The 16,611-nt window shown below is 40.7% G+C and overlaps 1 protein-coding gene across 4 annotated transcripts in view; it reads left to right on the top strand.

Annotated features, from left to right (window-relative positions):
- The first annotated feature begins 9,899 nt into the window (after positions 1-9,899).
- sik3 (SIK family kinase 3) overlaps positions 9,900-16,611 on the top strand; it is a 69,197-nt gene continuing 62,485 nt past the window's right edge. For 2 of the 4 annotated variants that reach the window (XM_061918957.1, XM_061918955.1), the window contains exon 1: positions 9,900-10,253. In XM_061918957.1, coding sequence (XP_061774941.1) covers positions 9,963-10,253 — 291 coding nt within the window. In that variant the 5' untranslated portion in view covers positions 9,900-9,962. The remainder of the gene's footprint in view (positions 10,254-16,611) is intronic. The other 2 variants (XM_061918958.1, XM_061918956.1) reach the window with 1 other exon arrangement.

Below are 16,611 nucleotides of genomic sequence, written 5' to 3'. Positions count from 1 at the left end.
AAATGACTGATGTTTGTAAGCACCCCCCGTTGAGAGGGCAATCAGGTTTCTTGCGACAGTTACATTCCTTATTGGTTTTAAAGTCGTTTAGTCTAGGGGTAGGCAGTCCTTTTGCAATTGCTTTGTTGTGGTTTGAAATGATTTGTTGTATGTTGTTCATACAGTTGTAGCTCAATTTAATGTTGTACTTGTTGAATATTTTTCTCAGGGTGTTGCCTTTGGGGAAGTGTTTGTCGATCAGAGTGAGGAACTTGTGGCCGATATTGGTTGAGACTACGTCTCAACCAATGAAGTAGTCTTGTGATTTTTCCCACACATACATATTGCGCTCTACCACGGTATCGAGCACTATTCTCTGGATAATCCAATCAAGACATATATATATATATATATATATATATATATATATATATATATATATATATATATATATATATATATATATATATATATATTCTAAAGGGTTGTACTTTTATAGCGCTTTTCTACCTTCAAGGTACTCAAAGCGCTTTGACACTACTTCCACATTTACCCATTCACACACACATTCACACACTGATGGAAGGAGCTGCCATGCAAGGCGCTAACCAGCACCCACCAGGAGCAAGGGTGAAGTGTCTTGCTCAGGACACAACGAACGTGACGAGTTTGGTACTAGGTGGGGACTGAACCAGCGACCCTCGGGTTGCACACGGCCACTCTCCCACTGCGCCACGCATATATATATATATATATATATATATCTATATATATATATAGATATATATATATATATATGTATATGTATATATATATATATATATTACCAAATAGTAGCCCGGGCGTTTATTTCACAAAATCATTTTTGGAGACGGGCGTTAAAAGAAGCAGGCGGTTATTTGCACAAGGCTTTTATTTAATTTTGCACCAGCCTGCACCAGGCCATTATTTGGTTACAATAGTTACTGTCCAGTATTTTTTTTTCGTATAAAAAACTTTAAATGTAAAAGCTCTTGTAAACATACAAATAAAAAAAACAAGACTATCAAAAGACAAGAGATCAACAAGGCCTCAACATGGCAGTAGTGCAACAATTGTCAAATAGAATACCAATACTGAAAATAAATACAGTTTTTAAATAAAGCAGCCTACTGGGAAAAATAAAATTATGGTACCAAGTACTCAAGTGTAAAACCCACCATCAAAACAGAACAATAATAGTGTCACTTAAAATATATAAAGGCTACAGTATTCCAAGTTTTAAATAAAGCAGCATACAGGAAAAATAAAATTATGGTACCAAGTACTATATAAAACCATCAAAACAATAATAATGCAGCAAACGCAACCCCAAATGCAACTCAAACCCACTCATAAATGGGTTGTACTTGTATAGCGCTTTTCTTCCTCCTCCTTTTCCTCCCCCTCCTCTCCCTCACCCCCCTCATCATCATCCTCCTTTTCAATCACAAGTTCTTTGAGGAACTGCTGTTCCTCATCACTCTCCTCCTCTTCCTGAACCACAGCAGCACCCTGCTGTCCAGCCCTCTACAGCATCTCTCTGCCTGCCTGACATGGCTGTCCCTCCTTGAGGCAGTAAATGAGCTCGTCCTCACTCCCATCATCTGCCACCGTCAGCCCACACACCTTCTAGGATACCAGAAAGCAACAATCAGCTATGGCTACAGTTTGCAACACACACACACACACACATACACACAGCCAGCCAGCCTACCTTGAATGAGTTGATCAGAGTGTCCCGATCCCAGGCTCCTAGGACCCAGTCGACCAGGAGGTGGCGGGAAGGAGCTCTCAGGTTCCCTGACTTGGTGTAGGTCTTGTCTTTATCACCAGCCATCCAGTTATCATAGTAGTCATGGAGCTGCGCTTTGAAAGGGCAATTCCACACAACATCGGGGGCCTGCAGGTACTTTGTGTACCCTCCAGATATAACAGCCGTTGTAAGGTTGTAGCCCCTTTTGAGCTCTGCCTTCGTGGCCTCGCTGATATGGCATCGGTACGAGTCCCATGCAAGTAGCCTCGGTCCGAAGTGAAATTTCCCCACTGCCCTCTGGAGCCAATCCTTTGTCAGGTCATCATGAAACCAGCCATTCTTGGAGGAAGCTATGATCACCCTGGGGATGCTCTGCATAGCCTTTACATCACGGACAGCACCTTTAAACACAATGTAAGGCTTCAGCTTTGTCCCGTCTGCTTTGGCTGCAAGAGCCACCGTGACGCGTGCCTTCTCGTGGCCGGTGGTTTTGAGGCAGATGGAAAGGGCGCCCCTCTCATTGACCGTACTAAAACCAACCATGTCAAACCAGACGGCTGTTTCATACATATTTTTGGGCTGGATTTTCTTGGCCTCTATCTGTTTAGTAGAGAAAACGAGGAAGTTGACAATCATCTCCGACGGCAGCGTCCTTCTGTGCAACAGTTGTTCTCCTCCTGAGGGTAAAGTTGTTCTGACGCAGGAATCGATTAAGCTAGCCACTCGTTGCACCAAACTGTCGAGTCACTCGCAGTGGCATACAACTCCTTGGCCTTAATGCAGATCATTTTGCAGGACACACGGTGGTTCAGTCCACGAACGTGATGTATCCACTGACACAAATTAGCATCAAGCTCGTCGCTCACTTTCTTCCTACCTCCGCCGGATAAGCGAGCCCGTTTTCCATCGATTGCCGACTGAGATAGTAGTTATCCCTTTTTTTGTTTCCATTCGCAAACACGTTTTGGGTCAACGTTAAACTGCCTGGCCGCTGCCAAGCCAGAATTCTGCTCCGCATACTTCACAACCGCTAGCTTGAACTTGAAGTCAAACTTTCTGTTCTTTTTCCCCTTTAAAGTACTCCCGTCCATCAGTTGTGGACGGCTATTTGGACATGGGCTATTATTAGGAAGAGGCGTTTAATTCACAAAATGGGCTCAGACCCGGGCGGCTATTAGGACATGGGCGGTTATTTGCCCAAGGGCGTTTATTTGGTTATATATATATATATATATATATATATATATATATATATATATATATATATATATATATATATATATATATATATATATATACACTGTATAAATAGATTTGATTGACACTGCCAGGCATTTAATCATATATTTTTAGTTTAGTTTGTATAATGTTTTTCATAAATTCAGCTTGTAAAAACTTAAAAGTGGTCCAAAAGCCAAAAGAAACATTACCAAATGCACATATACAATATTTATCCATCCATCCAATTTCTACCGCTTGTCCCTTTTGGGGTCGTGGGGGTGTCGTTGCAGCCTATCTCAGCTGCATTCGGGCGGTAGGCGGAGTACACCCTGGACAAGTCGCCAGCTCATCGCAGTAAAATATTTATACAAAACATTATTTACCAACTGCGATGAGGTGGCGACTTGTCCAGGGTGTACCCCGCCTTCCACCCGATTGTAGCTGAGATAGGCACCAGCGCCCCCCGCGACCCCAAAGGGAATAAGCGGTAGGAAATGGATGGATGGATGGATTATTTACCAACAAAACAACCTAAGAATCCTAAAAGCAAACAAATAACCCATACATACTCATAAACAAGATGAAATATGATAACAATATATATTTTGCGTGGCGCAGTGGAAGAGTGGCCGTGCGCAACCCGAGGGTCCCTGATTCAACCCCCAACTAGTACCAACCTCGTCACGTCCGTTGTGTCCTGAGCAAGACACTTTACCCTTGCTCCTGATGGGTGCTGGTTAGCGCTTTGCATGGCAGCTCCCTCCATCAGTGTGTGAATGTGTGTGTGAATGGGTAAATGTGGAAGTAGTGTCAAAGCGCTTTGAGTACCTTGAAGGTAGAAAAGCGCTATACAAGTACAACCCATTTATTGTTTATTTATTTATATTTTATATAGTTTGTCATAGTATTTGCTGCTGATGTACAGACTCAAACTATTCCTAAATGTTTTTCTTAATCAATGTTTAATATATCGTTTGAATGTCATTTTTAGTTATTAAATTCCTTATTAGCACGCCTTCTATCTTTGTGTATCTGTTGTTACTCCTTTATTATTTACTCTTCCTATGAGAATATGCTTTAATTGCCAAGATGCAATACTTTCTTTCACCACATACTAGTGCTGTTCACAACATTATTGTGGAGGTGCAATACATTATACCAGGGCTGTCCAATTTTCTTCTGCAAAGGGCTACACACAGAAAAATCAAAAATCATGTTCAAAACCAATATTATATAGATGTGTTTAACCTTCAGGGATACCCTAAAGTGTGGTCCCAAAAATCTTACAACTAAGTCATATGTATATGTACTTTTTAAATTCAACGTTTAATAATCTATATCAACTTCAGCTCTATCTGTCGATATAAAGTATTTTTTTATATTTTAGACTTCTTTGTCAAAACCCTGCTTTTTATGGTAAAAACACAACGTATTCAATATTTCTTCACCCAAAAAATGTTCAAGTGGAATATTTGATGTGATGTAATTGTAGCCTTAAATAAGTCAATTGTGTGAATGCTTCAAAGAGTTGATAGTTATGCAATACACCAACATTCATCTATTTATTAATATTGTGTGAATGCCTTTATTCTATACCAAAAACACCTACATTTATTGTGTGGATTTAAGATTCTACACCATATTTTCATCTATTCTTTATTATTATATGAATACGATGTCACATGTTCCAACCAATTCCAACCATTCCACCATCAAAACATTTCAGTAATCAGGACAAGAATGTTACCTATTTGATTTTTCCTAAAAAATTCCACAAATTCCGAAATACCAATTCTGTATTCAAACTGCTACAATGTCCACAATTTTCAACCAACTCAAGAAAATCCAACACCAACCCATTCATAAAGTCTAAGACAATTGCTGGTGTCAATATTTGAAAACAATTCCCGGTTTTCCCGAAATTCCCCAATTTCAATGACATTCCAGTTTAAATGAATGGACATATTCAAAGTTCTACATGGCCCCAAATTCTCAAAATGTTGTGTCATTTTCAACCATCCACAAACAAAATATAGTTTCGTTTGGGTATTAAAACTACGAGTTGGTCAACAATAAACACATTTTTTGTCAAAAACACACTGATTATTCCCCCCAAATAATTTCAAAGTGGAATTTTTGATGTGACTCAATTCGAGCCTTGAATAGGTCAATAATTCATAACAATGTTCGATTCATTATTAGCTTATGAGCGATGACAGCAAAAAAACCAACAAAAAACAAAGCATGGCAGCTTTGTATTATTAGAGTCAACATTGCTATTTGTTGTCGTTACATTTCACCTGTTTGCTCTTTTATTCCACTTGGACACCACTCCATGAAATAGTAAAATAGAAATCAATTCCATTTAAAAGTAATTATGCTCCAATAACCAATACATTTTAAAGTTTCAGACGTGGAACATTGAAAGTCTGCGGGCTAGAGGGCGTTTTCTATTTGGGCTCAAGTATACTGGATTGCCCTCTGTAACAGTTAGAGATGTTACCTCAGTAGAAGCATTTAAGTCCCATCTTAAAACTAATTTGTATACTCTAGCCTTTAAATAGACCCCCCTTTTAGACAAATTGATCTGGCGTCTCTTTTCTGCTTTGCCCCGCTCTCCTTCGTGTAGAGCGAGGGCACAGATTAGTTGACCACATATATTGTCATGTCTTGTTGATCATGTCTTGTTTGGCTATGTTCTGTTGACCTTTGGACTCTTTAAGTTCCTGTTTTTTCACTCCCTGTTTTGTCACCATGATGACCAATCAGTTCACCTGTCCTCCCGACTCACGCACCTGATTCATTTGAATTCATGCACCTGTTTTCAATCAGCACATCACTATTTAAGCCTGTCATTTTCTGTCGGTCGTCCTGGCGTCATTGTGTTCATTTCATTCTCTGTCCATGCTATTATTTTCATGCCAAAGACCATGCTCCTATTGTCAAGCCACAGTAAGTGTTTTTTTTTTATGTCCAAAGTTTAGTCGTAGTGTTAGTTTTGGTTTCCTTCGTCAAGTTGTGTTTTCGCCTTGTGCGCCTTTTTGTTTGTACCTTTTTTTTTAGTTAAAATTAAATCATGTTTTCATCTAAACGCCATGTCCCGAGTAGTCCGTCTGCCCTCCTGGGAGAACGACCTCACAGCAAGCTGCGACCCCCCCATCTTTACATATATGACGCGCTAGCTGTTCAAAGACGGGACCCGGGGTGGACCACTCATCCGTGCGCCAGTTGGGGACGTCTCTGCGCTGCTGACCTGTCTCCACTCAAGATGATCTCCTGCTGGCCCCACTATGTACTGGACTCTCACACTATTAACTAGATCCACTCCAAAGTTTCTCAGTGTATCCCATTGGGTTGAGTTTTTTCTAGCCTGATGTGGGATCTGAGCCGAGGATGTCGTTGTGGCTTGTGCAGCCCTTTAAGACCCTTGTGATTAAGGCCTATATTAATAAACATGTCTGTCTATCTGTGTTGGCCCTGTGATGAGGAGGCGACTTGTCCTGGGTGTACGACGCTTTCCGCCCGAATGCAGCTGAGATAGGCTCCAGCACCCCCCGCGACCCCAAAAAGGGACAAGCGGTAGAAAATGGATGGATGGATGATTGATTGATGTTTGATTAATGAACTTTTTGTCAAAAACACACAATATCTTCTCCCCAAAATATTTCAAAGTGGAATTTTTGATGTGACTTAATTAGAGCCTTGAATAGGCCAATAATTCATAACGATGTTCGATTCATTACTAGTTTATGAGCGATGAGTCAATATTGCCATTTGTTTTCGTTACATTTAACCTGTTTGCTCTTTTATTCCACTTTTTAATTTTTATAATGTTCCAAGGACCGTTAATAAAATAGCTGCGTGCGGCAAATGGACCCCTTGGCCACAGTTTGGACACTCCTCCATGAAATAGTAAAATAGAATACAATTCTATTTTAAAAGGGATTAAGCTACAACAGTGGTTCTCAACCTTTTTTCAGTGATGTACCCCCTGTGAGCATTTTTTTATTTCAAGTACCCCCTAATCAGAGCAAAGCATTTTTGGTTGAAAAAAAGAGATAAAGAAGTAAACTACAGCACTATGTCATCAGGTTCTGATTTATTAAACGATATAACAGTGCAAAATATTGCTCATTTGTAGTGGTCTTTCTTGAACTATTTGGAAAAAAATATATAAAAATAACTTAAACTTGTTGAAAAATAAACAAGTGATTCAATTATAAATAAAGATGTCTACACATAGAGGTAATCATCAACTTAAAGTGTTCTCTTTGGGGATTGTAATAGAGATCCATCCGGATTCATGAACCTAATTCTAAACATTTCTTCACAAAAAAAAAAAAACCTTTAACATCAATCTTTATGGAACATGTCCACAAAAAATCTAGCTGTCAACACTGAATATTGCATTGTTGCATTTCTTTTCACAGTTTATGAAGTTACATTCATATTTTGTTGAATTATTATTCAATAAATATATTTATTGCATTGTTGCATTTCTTTTCACAGTTTATGAACTTAAGACCTACTAAAACCCACTACGACCCACCATGCAGTCTGATAGTTTATATATCAATGACGAAATATTAACATTGCAACAAATGCCAATAAGGCCTTTTTAGTTTACTAAATTGCAATTTTAAATTTCCCGGGAGTTTTTTCTTCAAAACTTCGCGTAATGATGATGTGTACGCGTGACGTCACGGACTGTTAGGAAATATGAGCGCTGCACACACACACAGCTAAAAGTCGTCTGCTTTAACGGCATAATTACACAGTATTTTGGACATCTGTGTTGCTGAATCTTTTGCAATTTGATCAATTAATATTGGAGAAGTCAAAGTAGAAAGATGGAGTTGGGAAGCTTTAGCCTTTAGCCACACAAACACACGGTGATTCCTTGTTCAAAACTCCCAGAGGTGAAACTTTACTATGGATCAGAGCGCGGTCAAGTGAACATGCATCCCGACCGAATGTCAACCAGCAGGTTTTGGTGAGAAAATTGTGGTAAAAAGTCACTTTTTACCGGAGATCAGCTGAGCTTGTCCCGTCCATAAAGTTGGCGTCGACTTCCCTGAGACATTGGCGTCAAGACACCCGTGGACACACACCTCCGACTATCAGGTATTGTTAAACTCACTAAAACACTATCAACACAATAGAAAGATAAGAGATTTCCCAGAGTTATCCTAGTAAATGTGTCTAAAAACATCTGAATCTGTCCCAATGAAATTGCGTAGTTTTTTTTAAACTTGTTTTTTTTTTTTTTGATGGGGAAATTGTCGTTTTCTCGGTCCGAATAGCTGTTTTTGTTGGAGGCTCCCATTAAAAACAATGTGACTATGTGAGGAGCCCTCATTGGGTGACGTCATCGTCTGCGACTTCCGGTAAAGGCAGGGCTTTTCTGTTAGCGACCAAAAGTTGTGAACTTTATTGTGGATGTTCTCTACTAAATCCTTTCAGCAAAAATATGGCAATATCGCGAAATGATCAAGTATGACACATAGAATGGACCTGCTATCCCTGTTTAAATAAGAAAATCTCATTTCAGTAGGCCTTTACATTCATAGTTTGTTGAAGTATTATTCAATAAACATATTTATTGCATTGTTACATTTCTTTTCACAGTTTATGAACTTATGTTCATATTTTGTTGAAGTACTATTCAATAAATATATTTATAAAGGATTTTTGAATTGTTGCTATTTTTAGAATATTAAAAATAAATCTGACGCACGCCTCGGCATACCTTCAAGTACCCCCAGGGGTACGCCTACCCCCATCTGAGAACCACTGAGCTACAATGACCAATTCATTTTAAAGTTTAGCTCCATCCTATCTTGCCGATTGTATTGTACCTTATGTCCCGGCAAGAAATCTGCGTTCAAAGGACTCCGGCTTATTAGTGATTCCTAAAGCCCAAAAAAAGTCTGTGGGCTATAGAGCGTTTTTCGTTCGGGCTCCAGTACTCTGGAATGCCCTCCCGGTAACAGTTCGAGATGCTACCTCAGTAGAAGCATTTAAGTCTTACCTTAAAACTCATTTGTATACTCTAGCCTATAAATATACCTCCTTTTTAGACCAGTTGATGTGCCGCTTCTTTTCGTTTTCTCCTCTGTCCCCCCCTCCCTTGTGGAGGGGGTCCGGTCCGATGGCCATGGATGAAGTACTGACTGTCCAGAGTCGGGGCCCAGGATGGACCGCTCGTCAGGACCTAGGATGGACCACTCGCCTGTGTATCGGTTGGGGACATCTCTACGCTGCTGATCCGACTCCGCTTGGGATGGTTTCCTGTGGACGGGGCTCTCGCTGGTGTCTTGGATCCGCTTTGAACTGAAATCTCGCGGCTGTGTTGGATCCACTATGGATTGAACTTTCACAGTATCCTGTTAGACCCGCTCGACATCCATTGCTTTCGGTCCCCTAGAGGAGAAGGGGGAGTCTCCAAGGTTCTCATAGTCATCATTGTCACCGACGTCCCACTGGGTGTGAGTTCTCCTTGCCCACTGGGTGTGAGTTTTCCTTGCCCTTTTGTAGGTTCTTCCGAGGATGTCGTAGTCGTAGTGGTTTGTGCAGCCCTTTGAGACATTCGTAATTTAGGGCTATATAAATAAACATTGGTTGATTGATTGAAAGTTTCAGACGTTAAACATTAAGATGTGCAAGGTCAGTAATGTGTGGTTTAATGCGACCATCTGGTCATTTTGCGACGTGTCGTTTAAATGTTAGAAGCGCAAAGCTCGTCTTATCTGCAAAGGGGCACTGGATGATGTCAGCCAGAGCGATGTTGCGCACTTCTCGTGTCGCCCTGGCGACCACAACACGTTCTTGCAGATGAGGTCATGTGTTACGCTCATCGTTTCCATAGTAACAACCTAGAGAGGGCGCTGCGAAGTAGCGCCGCACGTAAAAATGACGCAGGGCGGGGGTGTGCGCGCGCGCGCGCGCTGCGCAACGCTGCTTGTTGTTCCCGCAGAGAGGCGAGAAGATGGCGGCCGTGTCAAGCGGAGGTGCTGCTGGGACTCCCGCGGCCGGGATAACGCACTCTGCCCGACCGACCCACGCCGGCATGGGCCCTCAGAACCGAGTCCAACCATCTGCCGGGCTCAGCCACCCCAGTCGTGCAAGCGCGGCCGCCGGGTGCATCACCAATCCGGTCCAGACTTCCACCACCAGGCCCCCTCCTGCCCGAGTGGGCCACTACGAGATCGAACGGACCATCGGCAAGGGGAATTTTGCGGTCGTAAAACTGGCCACACACATCATTACTAAAGCAAAGGTAAGGCGAATACTTGTCAACGTTAAAAGCAGTAAGTTGTCATTGTTTATTCGTCAGAGTTTTTTTTGTTTTTTTTAATAAAAACACACGGAGGACCAGGCTGGGGCCTTCAAGACACAACGGCCAGCTCGCTTTGGTGACACCGCTGCTGCTCGGGCTTCATTCAGTACCGTACGTCCCGGGAAACTGTTGACACATAAACGCACTTACCGACGACAGCGCGGCCGTGTTTGTACACACATGAGGAAAATAACATTGCCACAACGCAGTTGGAGTCGTGACTGAAATGCGGCGAAGCAGCTGAGGACGGAGAGAAGGTGCTGGCGAAGATCTAAGAGGAGAGCCCTCCCGCTGTAGCAATTAGCTTAGCATTAGCCGCGAATTAGCTGTGTGTTTGGACTAAAAACATAGACGGGTGACATTGCACTGAATCGAAACTTTGTCTTCGACGAGCTTTTAACGACTTTTATTTTACTTTTTCTTGCCACTGGGGTGTTATTTTTTCTTTAAAAAAACATTGTCTTCTTAGTTTCACAAATAGTCATGCGAGGACACTGCAATCCAATTCAACTTCTCGAAGTTTCACCCAAGTAAGGCCTTTTGTTTTAAAAAAGAGGTACTGTGCCCTTTTTTGGAATTGTATTTATTAGGGCTGCGAATCTTTGGGTGTCCCACGATTCCATTCAATATCGATTCTTGGGGTCACGATTCGATAATATATCGATTTTTTTTCTATCCAACGTGATTCTCAATTCTAAAATGATATTTTTCAAAACGATTCTGTATTCATTCAATACATAGGATTTCAGCAGGATCTACCCCAGTCTGCTGACATGCAAGCAGAGTAGTAGATTTAAAAAAAAAAACCTTTTATAATTGTAAAGGACAATGTTTTATCAACTGATTGCAATAATGTAAATTTGTTTTTACTATTAAACAAACCAAAAATTTGACTTATTTCATCTTTGTGAACATATTGGACACAGTGTGTTGTCAAGATTATGAGATGTGATGCAAGTGTAAGCCACTGTGACACTTCTTTTTTTTTTAATTTTTATAAATGTCTAATGTTAATGTCAATGAGGGATTTTTATTCACTGTTATGCTGAAATTATAAGCAATATTGATCCTGTTGTTGATAATATTCATTTTTGTTTCACTACTTTTGGTTTGTTCTCTGCCGTGTTTGTGTCTCCTCTCAATTGCTCTGTTTATTGCAGTTCTGAGTGTTGCTGGGTCAGCTTTGGTTTTGGAATTGGATTGCATTGTTATGGTATTGCTGTGTATTGTTTTGTTGGATTGTTAAAAAAAAATCGACTTTTTAAAAATGAGAATCGATTCAAAACGATTTTTTCCCACACCCCTGTATTTATCATTCACAATCCTTACGTGAGAGAAGTGCACATGTTGTTACATTTTTTAATGCATTCTAACTCATAAATTTTTTTTAGCAAAAGTCAGTTAACAATGGAGCCAATAGAAGTTGCTTGATTTTGCCTATACAGCGCTCTAAAGCCCTGTTTACTCTAAGGTAGTGGTTCTTAACCTGGGTTCGATAGAACCCTAGGGGTTCGGTGAGTCGGGCTCAGGGGTTCGGCGGAGGTCAAAACACACCCGACTCATCGTGTAAATAAAAACTTCTCCTTATCGGCGTATTACGGATACGGCAACAGCAGAAGTCATACTAATTTGCAGGTGTGTCATTTGTTGTGAGTTTAGACACTGTGTTGGTTTTGTTCTCTGAACAAGGTGATGTTCATGCGTTTTTTGTGCACCAGTAAAAAAACATGCTAACACTTTAGTATGGGGAACATATTCACCATTAATTAAGTTGCTTATTAACATGCAAATGAGTAACATATTGGCTCTTAACTAGTCATTATTAAGTACTTATTAAAGCCTTATTCGGCATGGCCTTATTATAACCCTAACTAAATAACTATAAATTAGGTCTTTGATACTTACAAAGTGTTCCCCTAGTGTCCAAAAAACTCTAAATTAAGTCTTTGTTACTTAGAATATGTTCCCCAAAACAAAGTGTTACCAAACACACATAACTTTGTCTTGAATCTGACAAAAAACAACATTTTATTTTTCACTAAAGAAGGGTTCGGTTAATAAGCATATGAAACCTCCAACAAGGTTAAGAACCACTGCTCTAAGGTTATCCAGGGTAAATCCCACCGAACCTTATCCGTGTCCACACACAGCAATACCAACATTTAAGACCCCCTCCGTGCGCCAGCTAAACGCGGCCTAATACGCACGTGCGGAAAATGCGCACATCATAGTCACCGTCAGTGTTGCTTTGTGTGCTAGTTCTTAAATTAAATGTAACTTATCTGAACAATATCCAGTGTTGAGGTATTTCAATTAACTGGAATCCAGTGTGCTGTGGGGGCCTGTTGTAGTGAATCACACCTGAGCCGTCATAAATGAATCAGATCTTTGATAAACACTTAAAAGTACACAATGTGACAAGAACATTTTACAACAATCAATCTCAGGATCAAGATATCTGTTTAGGAGACTCCTCACTCTTTTGCCTTCACCTTCATTGGCCATTTGTTTTTGGTGACTTTATATACTCTGGCCCTAGACGTTGAGTCCACGACATACATTGTGGACAATAACTGATACAGTCTGCTTTGCCAGACCAAAAGCATTCGCCGTTTTCCGTAGTCTTCCCTCGACAACCAGGTAATACAAAGCACACGCTGCCTTTTTTATCACATCACGGGAGCCCGCATTCTCGTTGTCTCTCCTTCGACAAATTGACAAAGTTTTTCGGTAAGAAGAATCACAGCTGACCTGGACATTCAAAAGTTTTCTTGCCGTTTGAGATGTGTAGTATTCGAAATAGCTGCAACCGCTTTTTCTTAAGGTATTCATTTGTGATTTCCACAAGCATCAGTACAGACTGAAGGAGAAACGTGCATGTCTGGATGACTCGCCTTCATATTTTCACTGATTAGCTCTGAGTTACGAAACCGGTTTATTATGAAGCTAGCTCTGGTGCGTTCTTTCTGACATCACTTCCTGTGTGAGACACGGTCTTTCTGGCATTACTACCTCTCCAAACTCCGTTTGTAAACGATCAATGAGTCCATACAAACCCTGAGGGGGACCTTAAATGATTGTTTAGTGTGGCTGAAACAGGGCTTAGGCTAAATAATTATTTGTTTAAGGGGTTATCCGTCTGAGTATAGACATAGCCTAAAAAAAACCTCAAACTCCAAGTGTATATGTGATGTAGTAACAGGCATATTAAGAATAAGATGTAATATTTGAATATTTCGGTCATTTTAAAGTACAGTATAATGGAATCTATATCTATTATCATATATATTTAGGCCGATAGGTTAATTAACTGTTGATAAATTTAAATTAATTCGGTAATTTTTCCAGCATCGATAAATCGCGATGTGCATGCTACAGGATCACTCACGCTTTTCATCGCTTTCAGCACACTGTTGTGCCATAGGGGAATGAAAAAGGAGTGAATCCTTGTGTCTTTCATTAAGTGTCTTTGACACTTTGTGCGGCGAGGCGGGGCTACTGAGCCGCTAGCATCATACAGTGCAGCAAGTTAGCTCGTGACCAACACATGTCGTAGTAGAATTTGCAAATATGCAAATGTCCACCAGTGTGGGAATATTTCAGTTTAAAATTTTGGAACAGATTGTGCCAATCAACACAGAGGAGCCAGTTTGTCGAATGTGCTATTTTACACAAGACCACCTGACAGTTCACACTCACTTGCATTGGGTGAACAAGGTGAGTGCAGACAAAACTGCACATAATTGTGAACGTCCCACAGATAGTGCGGTTAAATACATTGCAAAAAACATACTGCCATTTAATACTTTTGAAATACACGTTTATTGCATTTGAAAGGATATGCATTTTTATTATGTATTATTACATCATTGGTAATTTGGTCTCAAAAAATAATGGCAATAATATTGTTTATTGGCAATAATTTGTAGTCAATGCAGGGTTTCCACCTTATGTAGTTGAATGTGGTGCGTTGCCACATGATTTTTATTACCGCCACACTTTGACCTTCTTTTTTAGTTGAAAACCAATTAAAATAATAGAATGTATTGTAGTCCCGAGAAGAAATCACAAAGTCCGAGGCTATTTTTAACTATTATTACCAATATTATGATAACAAACGGCACAGTTCCAACAGGTTTTACCTCACAGGTATACACTTTCGTCTCGTGAGTCTGTGTTTCCCCGAACACACCAAACCCTTCTTCATTCTGCACCAATCACCTTTCAGGCACAGACGGTGTGTTTGTGACCATGTGAAAAACTGGCATCAAATACAAACCACATAAACATTAACATTAGTTGGTTGTTACAGTATGAATTGCTATTGACAAATGATGTACCGAAAACCTGACCACCGGAAAAAACTTTGATCACCGAAAACCGTGCTACTGTAAACAAAACGCACGGCATTGTGACTATCTGGAGTCTTGTCAGCATGTCTGTGGAGGTAATATTTATTTATATTGCAGATATACCCGCAGACAGCCATCGGCAAAATGTGCAAATATTAAGAGGGCAGTGGTGGCTTTTAAGAATTATGCAAATTATTCTGAAGTCATGGTGACCACGCCCAAAACCACGCTCACACTATCACATATATCTTGGCAGTTCAGGGGAAACCCTGCAATATATTACTGAGCAAAATTTGTTTTTGACCCAGGCATATACATATTTGATTTATTACATTGAAAGACTTACAAAGTTTGCGAGTAAATAGATATGACTTCAATAGTATCAATCTCAAATAGACTCCCGAGCAATATTGAGAGATAATGAGCAAGCCAGTCACGTAATCTGTGACGTAGACGTGGGAACCACAGATCCCTTCCCCACCAACATCAATGATAATCAATCAGATATCGTAAGCGGCAAAAAAGATTACTTAGGGAAGAAATGATTCAGAAAGTAATATTTCTGAGCTTAAATATAAGAAGCGGGAGTTACACATTTTTGCTAAACAGATCCAGCTTTAGTAAAGGCAGCAGCAGGACACTAGCCAGGTCAATGCTGCAGCATAAGCTTGTGAGCTCTCTGTGATCAATGCACTGCTAATAAATAGTTTGTCTGGTTCAGCGTTTATAGTAACAATATCGCTAATACTTGGTTAATATTCAGGTGACAAGATGTAGATGGAGTATTGCTGGCGTTTTTTGGATGTTGGATGGTTATTTGGACTGGGTTTTGTTGATGGAATAGACAGGGATGGGAATTTTCTGCGAATCCGCGGAATTCCGCCGATTTTGGCGCCGCCTGTCATTTATATAATATAATGCCAATGTGTGAAGGTACCAGATTGGCTAGCTCTACAATCAGCTGACGACATCAACCAATGACATTGCCCGTTAAAGGCGTCTGCACGCGTCGTTTGCTGACAATATTTATTCCCTGATCCTCAATTATTGTGAGCGCTTCTGAACTCTTACTCTAATAATATTATATATTATATAATTCGTTATACTAGAAGAGAACAAGATGGCGCTGTTGTGTCTGGTTCGCCGCTTGTTTCTGAGCACTACTGTCTGTTTTGTGGTTATTTTGACATGTGTATTGAGGACCATCGATTCACTTCTAGTGTATGAACGCCAGGAGTTGTTGAGGATAGGGGAGTCAGTACGGTCATGTGAACTTTACAATGCAAGAGACTCATTCATTTTTCCGTGCTAATGCTAACCTACCCGAGTGCTTCCGTCGCGTGAACACGCCACTGCCCAGGAAGCGGAAACGCAGAGGAGTGCGATCCGGCTAACTGGTAAAAGTGAAAGCTTGGTTGGCACATCCTGACGCGGTGAAGATCTCTGCACTTCCCCTGGAGTACAGCGACTGTTTTGGTCGCTATTTGTCGCGGCGGGCGCTTTGACTGGTCGGTGGGACAGCAGGAGGGTCCCTGCGCGCTGCGCCCTCTTCGCTCATCTCCCCGGGGCTCAGGTGGCGTGTCCCTGGCTAGTCTTCGGTCTCAGTGCTTATATTGCAAGGACATTGTGAACTATGGATCTCTGGTAAAGGTGGCACTCTTTGACCACGCGAAATCGGTTAGGCATCTAAGTAAAGTGACTTTACGGAGAAGTAATTTTTCACTGGGATCTGCCTTCAAGCTGAAGTCAAACATCATCACAAATGCAGCCTCAAATCAACTATTGAAGCCTCCCACCTCCGACTCGGCTCCACTCACACCAATCTATGACAGACGAGTCCATTCAGAGGGACAATACACGATCTTATGTGTTTCAACATTTTTATATTTTGAATTCTGGTTAATCCATTTGTAAGCATATTTTTGTCTATTATCCAAAAGTGTGCA

The sequence above is a fragment of the Nerophis ophidion genome, linkage group LG13 (assembly GCF_033978795.1).
Source record: "Nerophis ophidion isolate RoL-2023_Sa linkage group LG13, RoL_Noph_v1.0, whole genome shotgun sequence".
Classification (NCBI taxonomy): Eukaryota; Metazoa; Chordata; class Actinopteri; order Syngnathiformes; family Syngnathidae; genus Nerophis; species Nerophis ophidion.
This window is presented reverse-complemented; position numbering and strand designations above follow the sequence as displayed.